This window comes from Rhinopithecus bieti, unplaced genomic scaffold (genome assembly GCF_001698545.2).
Source record: "Rhinopithecus bieti isolate Rb0 unplaced genomic scaffold, ASM169854v2 scaffold_32955, whole genome shotgun sequence".
Classification (NCBI taxonomy): Eukaryota; Metazoa; Chordata; class Mammalia; order Primates; family Cercopithecidae; genus Rhinopithecus; species Rhinopithecus bieti.
In genome coordinates, this window is record NW_016814423.1 from 2,822,781 (window position 1) to 2,830,832 (window position 8,052).

General features: G+C 46.2%; 1 protein-coding gene across 1 annotated transcript in view; it reads left to right on the forward strand.

Annotated features, from left to right (window-relative positions):
* Window positions 1–2: 2 nt before the first annotated feature.
* Window positions 3–8,052, forward strand: part of FOXO1 (forkhead box O1) — a gene marked incomplete at its 5' end in the record, with an annotated part of 112,777 nt that continues 104,727 nt past the window's right edge. The window contains one exon of the mRNA XM_017850159.1: window positions 3–284. Within this exon, the coding sequence (XP_017705648.1) occupies window positions 3–284 (282 nt within the window). The remainder of the gene's footprint in view (window positions 285–8,052) is intronic.

Genomic DNA, 8,052 nt, shown 5'->3' on the forward strand with positions numbered 1-8,052 from the left:
GCTGCCTGCACCCAGCGCCGCCACAGCCCCCGCCGCCGGGGCCGCTGTCGCAGCACCCGCCAGTGCCCCCCGCCGCCGCCGTGCCTCTCGCGGGGCAGCCGCGCAAGAGCAGCTCGTCCCGCCGCAACGCGTGGGGCAACCTGTCCTACGCTGACCTCATCACCAAGGCCATCGAGAGCTCGGCGGAGAAGCGGCTGACGCTGTCGCAGATCTACGAGTGGATGGTCAAGAGCGTGCCCTACTTCAAGGATAAGGGTGACAGCAACAGCTCGGCGGGCTGGAAGGTGAGCGGTCTCGGCGCGCGGCCGGACCTTGGGGGCGAGGTGGGTCAGGCGAGGGCGCAGCTGTGCAGGTTTGCTCGGCCTGAAGGTGCGGGACAGGAGGGCAGCGCGTTCCCAGGAGGGCGGGCGAGAAGCGGTGGTCGCGGTGACCTCGCCCAGGTCCGGTCGGGGACGGCAGTAGGTGTGCGCGCGCGCCAGTCAAGAGTTCGCGTGGGACGCGAAAAGGGGCTCGTCGAGGAACTAAGTAAAGAAAGTGCGCCAATAAGTGGATGTCAGAGCGGCCGAAAAGTTTGCCAGTGAAAGGAGAAACGGGTTCGCTGGGAGGGGCACTCCCCCGGCCCGCGCTGACTGCTTCGACTGCCCCTTCCCTCCCGGACCTCCGCGGGGGGAGGGCGGGTCCTCTCCGGCCGCGCTGCGGAGCTGTTTCCGCCTGGCGCGGCGGGGGAGGGCGCGGCGAGGGGCCCCGGAATCTCCCTGTCCCGGGAGCGGGTTGCAGGTGGAGGGGACAGGCAGAGCGCGACCGGCCGTGGACGGTGCAGGGCCAGCCAGGCAGTTTCTGGAGGCGGTGCGCATTTTGCTTTGTTTTGGTTTTCTCTGGAGTGGCCTCGAGTGCCGGGGGCCGGGCGTCCCGAGCCCGAGGTGGTGCCTCCGACACGTGCGAAGGGGCGGCCACCGCCTGCGGAGCGCCGGCGCCTGGCTGCGCTGGGCGAGCTAAAGTTCAAGTGTGACCCTCGGCGGGGGCGGGCGCGGGCGGTGGCGATGGCGTGGGAGGGGCCCCGGGCCCAGGAAGCCCGCGCCTTTAAAGGGCCAGCGCGTCCGGGCCGGGAGCCGTGAGGCCAGCGTTTCTCCACGAGGGGAAGCGCCCGAACTTGGTCTTGCCCCTGGTAGGAGGCTTTATTGAGAAACACAGAGGCTGCCCTGGGGGGCCGGGAGCTGGGAAGTGTGCGTCTTTTCCTGCCTTGCCACCCTGTTCTTGAGAATGGAGGTCCAGATGAGGGACCAGGCGGGGGGCTTTGCGACCAATGTTTTGAGGGAGTCGGAGTGGTGATGGGCGTCGAGGGAGCGATGCCTCAAAGGAGGATTTTGTCATTTTTGCCGTTTAGAGAGTGGCCAGTAGAGACTTAGCGTGGGGGCAGGCATTTCCCGACTCCGAGGAGAAGACCCGGGGCGGGGGGGTGGCCTCGGCCCCGGGGAGGCTTCCCGGGGGCGGGGTCCAGTCGCCGCGCGGCCTCCCGGAGCTGACAGTTTCTCACTGTCACCGGTGGCGGAATTGCTGTAAAGGCTGTCTAGTTGAGCTAAACACCTTTTTTTTTTTTCATTCTCCCTCCGAGACGGAGTCTTGTTCTGTCGCCACGCTGGAGTACCGTGGCGCGATCTCGGCTCACTGCAACTTCCGACTCTCTGGTTCAAGCGTTTCTCCTGCCTCAGCCTCCCGGTTAGCTGGGATTACAGGCAAGAGCCACCACGCCCAGCTAATTTTGGTGTTTTTAGTAGAGAGGAGTTTCACCATGTTGGCCAGGATGTTCTGGATCTCCTGACCTCGTGATTTCGCCCGCCTCGGCCTCCCAAAGTGCTGGGATTACAGGCGTGAGCCCCTGCGCCCGGCCGAGCTAAACATCTTTCTAAACCTTTCCTCGCCTCTCATATTGACTCTACAGCATAATAAAGATTGGTCTTTGCTGCGCAGTTGTTAACACCAAGGTTATTTTACATACAGTGTCATCCCTGTGGTTAATGCGTGTCAAAAAGTTTAAGTTACTCACACCATATTGAAGTTCCTGGAGAAGGAAAGGAGTTCAAGATTCATTTTATTTTTTCCAAAGTGTGTTTTAGAGTAAAGGTATCTCTTATCGCTTTATTACGAGGCATTGCATGCAATTTTACCAAGTGTTTCAAAAAGGTAAAGTGCCTTCTTACCTTTAAGCTTGGCATATATTCTATTAAGTCACAAAATCGAAATTGTCTGCCAAATCTTGTTTTAGTTAACATTTGAATTTAAATACTTGCTCATCTATCAATTCCATTTCAACTGTTACAGAGTATTAGACATTTGAAAAAAAAATTCCCCCCCTTTTTTTGCCTTCAAAGCACAGTGTGTACTTACACCATTCTTTAGTCCTTGGAAATGGATACAACCTACTTCAACTTGCTGGAGTGCCTTTCTTTAAAGATAAAGGCAGTGTTTTGGGATATTTTTAGTTTTGCGTCTCAAATGGCATTGTCAGAGTGTTAATCTCAAACTAGGAATGTGACTTACACTTTTTAAGATTTAGGTTTTAAAAAATAGATTCTGATGTTAAATCATCTTTACAACCATTTTATCAGGTTCTTGTTCCGATTCTTTGAAAAATGCAAGAATAATTTAGTTTTGTTTGTTTGTTTGTTTTTAAATTTCTTTGCCAGAGCTAGGAGACCTGTTATCTGGCTGGAATTGGAGGCCCTTGGGCAGCTCCCAGTGGGAGCCTAATGGGGCTTTGCTTTGGAGTAGGCTGCTTTTCTCAAATGAGTAAATGTTTCAGGTGTAATGTCAGTTGGTTTAAGTCGGATTACAGCAAGTGCATTTTCAGTTTGAGTAAAAGGGTATTTTAAGAAGAAAAGAAACAACCTGAGCTGTTCTAACTCATAACTAGTCTTCTGGTGAGAGTTTCATAAAAATGAGTTACTTGTTAAAACCAAGTTTCACTCTCAGATCTGAAAGACTCCTGTTCTAAGAGTCATAAAAGATAAATTTTACTATGACTTTTTACTTAAATCCAGTTTTAAATGCAAATCAACCAAAACTTAACTGTTTTAGGACTGAGGAGATGTTGGTTTGGAACAAAATATTTCCTGTGATTTACTACTGGGAATTAGGCTGAATCTTTAATTAAATAGTTTCTTGTGTGCTGCTTCCTGGGGCCTGCCTGAAAGTTTGAGTCGTTTGCATAGGACAAACCAGTTGGAAAACTGTTAGTGAATTCAAAAACTTTTAATGTCATTCTTTAGATAGTTAAGTGCCGGTTATATTTGAAGGATATGCATTTCGTGTTTGTGGGGATGGTATGTTAAATGTCCTACACTTGTTTTAATACTGCCTAGAATTGGTATAAGGTCATACACAAAGTGGAACCTAAGACTTTTGGAAAACCCGGGATCTTCTAAATCTAGTGCAGTATTTATAAATAGTGAAACTTCATTCATTTCCATGACCTGTTTTCTCACATAGAAAGCCTTCTAAAGCTTGGGAAGTGGTGTTGTGAACTCCAATTTTTTTAAATAAATGGCAGTTTTGAGTTGACTCTTCTGTTTTGATATTATTTAGAACAGTTTAGATTAAAAGAATGACTATACCACTTAACTCTTGTTACATAAATTTTTAGATTGTTTTATTAGAGGTATCCTCTTTGATTCTATTTAAAGATAAATATTTATTTTATTTATTTATTTTTTTGAGATGGAGTCTCGCTCTGTCGCCCAGGCTGGAGTGCAGTGGCGCAATCTCGGCTCACTGAAACCTCCGATCCCAGGTTCAAGCACTTCTTCTGCCTCAGCCTTCCGAATAGCTGGGACTGCTGGCATGCGCCACCACGCCTGGATAATTTTTGTGTTTTTAGTAGAGGGGGGGGTTTCATCATATTGGCTTGGCTGGCCTCAAACTCCTGGCCTTGTGATCTGCCCGCTTTGTCCTCCTGAGGTGCTGGGATTACAGGCGTGAGCCACCGTGCCTGGCCCCAAAGCTTTTTATTCTTAAGATAAATACTTAATTGGGAATGATGTTTCTTATTTGGCCTATGAACTGACAGTGGATTTGCTTATATTTTGAAATAAATATTTATTCTGTAATTTGGGTATAATCTGTAGGTGAGTAATTGAACCAGCCACAGAGATCCTGTTAGAAGGATGGCTGTTTTTCTGTTGCATGGTCACATTTGACTTAGACAATCCTGGTGAGACTGAGTGGTTAGAGGATCTGAGGCATCTTTCCTACTTCTGGATTGTCACTGAAATTACCTTAAAGGAAGCCTTGATAATCCTGTGTATATACTTGGGGAAGCAAGAATGAGGAAATAATTTAAAATGGATGGGGGGACTATGCAGCTAAATGTAGCATCATCTTAAAGGCTGAAAGTTACCTGAAGACGTCTGACAGCTGAAAGATTTTGTTCAGAAATTCCAGAATAGATGCCAAATTGGAATACTTTGTTTCATACTCCCAAGAACTTTACTTTTTACCATGGTTTTGTGGCAAGTCCGTGATTGAGGGGATGGCAAGAAGAGTGGCCTCTTTTTGAATGATACTAAGTTTTTGTTGTTGTTGTTGTTGTTGTTGTTTTTCTGAGACAGGGTCTCACTCTTTTGCTCAGGCTGGAATACAGTGGCTTGATCTCAGCTCACTGCAACCTCTGCCTGCCCCTGGCTCAAGTGATCTTCCCACTTCAGCCTCCTGAGTAGTTGGGATTACAGGCACGAACCACTGCTTATGGCCTAGTTTTTTTTTTTTTTTTTTTTTTTTTTTTTTTTGAATTGCCAACCTCTGAATTGTGAAAAATAGGATTTTTTTTTTTTTTATTTTTTTTTTTTTTTTTTTTTTTTTTGAGGCGGAGTCTCGCTCTGTCGCCCAGGCTGGAGTGCAGTGGCCGGATCTAAGCTCACTGCAAGCTCTGCCTCCCGGATTTACGCCATTCTCCTGCCTCAGCCTCCTGAGTAGCTGGGACTACAGGCACCCGCCACCTCGCCCGGCTAGTTTTTGTATTTTTAGTAGAGACGGGGTTTCACCGTGTTAGCCAGGATGGTCTCGATCTCCTGACCTCGTGATCCGCCCGTCTCGGCCTCCCAAAGTGCTGGGATTACAGGCTTGAGCCACCGCGCCCGGCAAGGCATTTTAATTCTTATGTAAACTTAAAAAAAGGTAAAGGTCTTCAAGACCCCAAAATTGCTGAAAAGGTGTCACATTGGCAGCAGACACATAGATTTCATGCTCTGCACACACAGGGAATCTTCTCAGAGGTGATATGAAATGGGGATGAGGGGGAAGAATATTCAGTGGCAAGTTAGAATCCCTTGTAGACTGTGAACATGTTGCCTGTCTTTGTGCTTCTAGCCCCTTCATCCAAGCATCTAAACTGCAATTTTGTATTAGACTTTCTAAGATAGGAGCTGTATTTGGCTGGAATTTATTTGGGGAAGCATGAATGATTTGCATTTTTCTGGAACACTCTGCCCTTGGAAACTACCCAGTTCCCTGGCATCATGGGAATTTACCGAGCCATTCTTTTGTCCTATATGTGCTGTACCTTTGGGACTTTCTGGGGATCCTCTTGGAAAGGCAGTGTAAATACCACATAGTGATTGGGGAAGGCAGAATTTTCAATTGTGTGGGAGTTGGTCTGCTTCCCTGCAGTTCAAGATTTGCCTTTGCCTTTGTAGCAACAACTTGCAGAGACTTGCCCAACCCCCCAGGATCTCCCTGGGGTCATACAACCAACCACCTTTTCTTGGTGCATACAGAATTCTGTTGCCTTTGGTGGTGTTCCTCAGCTATGAAACAGAAGACCACATGTACTCGAAAAAAAGTAGGTATTTTGGTGCCTAAGGGATATGCTGTGTACAAATACTTAAAGTGTAAAGTGTGGAAGACATCTTCCTCTTTGCCAGTTGCTGATGAGGATGAACAAAAATCAAGTCAGTGGCACAGAAATTCTTTGTAGGTATTACTGCTTGTTATTTGTAGTCTTGTAAGGAACATATGAAACATGAAAATACATTTTGTACGTTGACTATTTTATATGGTTCAGCCTTTTAAAAAACTTGCTTTATTAACATCCCAGTTTACTCCACTCAGTCTTCTCCCTGTGGTTTATCAACTTGTAGGTTAAGTACTGCCAATAGTTGAATCTTGGGTTGACTTTTTCTTGCCACTTGGCAGGAATTTGGGCTACTTTTTTTTTTCTTTCATCCATTTTGTATAGTTTTGATAAAAGCTAAAAGGAAAACAAAAAAGCAAGTTAGTTTTGATATTAAGCCGAATACAACTGAAAAGGTAAATCTGCAGCTCCTTATCATATAATTTAGTGAATTTTACCTTTACTTGCTACTTTAAAAAGGGCATAAATTCAAAATGTGTCCTTTATTTCAAGCCATATTGATTACAGGAAAAAAAAAATCAAGGGAGAGCTGTTTAGGGAATTAGCCTATGTAGCCCCAATTCTGGTTTTGTTCTGGTGATCCCTGAAGCTGCAGTCTTTGGGAGTTGGGGCATGTGTGTCTAAGTCTTCCTTTTCTTCTTCTTTTTTTTTTTTTGAGACGGAGTCTCGCTCTGTCGTCCAGGCCTAGAGTGCAGTGGCGTGATCTGGGCCCACTGCAACCTCCGCCTCCTGGGTTCAAGTGATTCTCCTGCCTCAGCCTCCCGAGTATCTGGGATTAGCGCCACCACACCCAGATAATTTTTGTATTTTTAGTAGAGACAGCATTTCACCATGTTGATCAGGCTGGTCTCGAACTCCTAACCTCGTGATCTGCTTGCCTAAAGTGCTGGGATTACAGGTGTGAGCCACTATGCCCAGCCTGTCTTTCTTTTCTTTTTCTTTTTTTCTTTTCTTGTTTTTGAGATGGAGTCTTGCTCAGTTGCCCAGGCTGGAGTGCAGTAGCGTAATCTCGGCTCACTGCAAGCTCCACCTCCTGGGTTCATGCTATTCTTCTGCTTCAGCCTCCCAAGTAGCTGGGTCTACAGGTGCCCGCCACCACGCCCGGCTAATTTTTTTTGTATTTTAGTAGAGATGGGGTTTCACCATGTTAGCCAGGATGGTCTCGCTCACCTGACCTCGTGATCCACCCGTCTTGGCCTCCCAAAGTGCTGGGATTACAGGCGTGAGCCACCGTGCCCGGCCAAGTCTTCCTTTTCTTAACTTTGCTTTCAGAAATCATTTCTTATCTTGGATTCCATTACAGTGGTCCTCCTGCCATTTGGCTTCTCCAGTGGGTTCACTTATTTTCCCTTCTCCTATCCTCATTCATAAGTGTACCTCAGGACTAGGTGTGAACTTTTTCTCTGTTATTTTCTTAGATAACTTACTCTCTGTTGCCTTGTCTATCTAGTTACCTAAAGGCTCTGGATGTCCCACTTTTATCTCAAATCCAGTATGTCTGAAACCTAACATACTGTATTTCCCCCTGCCCTCAGATGGCTCATTTCAAGGTCCCCAGTTGGGTTAATCGTCTAGTTAGCTCTCCCTAGTTTTCAAACCTTGATGTCCTCCTGAGCACTCTACTGGTGTTTAGTGTTCCCAAGTCTGTTAACTCTTCTTTCTCAGGGTCTGTTGAGACTTTCCGTTCCCACCCCCTAACCATTCTCCTAGTTTAGCTTTTAGTATTTCAGGCCTAGACTCTCCAGAGCTTAGATCATCTTGTGCCCCAAAATTCTGCAGATCTTGCTCAGTCTGCAAGGCTCAAGTCAGTTCACCAACTTCCAATCTTGGCTCCTACCCAGAGGAATTTTTGTCCTCTGAGTGAATATTTGGTAATCTTTTAATTCATGCTGCTGTGTATTATATATAATTTAATGTCTGTATGTCTTAGCTTCTCAGTTACATTGTAAATATGTCGTTAGGAAAAAAATTCTTTCTTGAAACATGGGTCTTTTATATTTTAGCTTCCTGTGTGTTGAGAATATCAGTCTGTATCATGTGAGAATAATTTAAGAAGTAATATAACTAAAGAACAGTTATTTTATTTTATTTTTTTCTTTCTTTCTTTTTTTTTTTTTTTTTTGAGACGGAGTCTGGCTCTTTCTCCC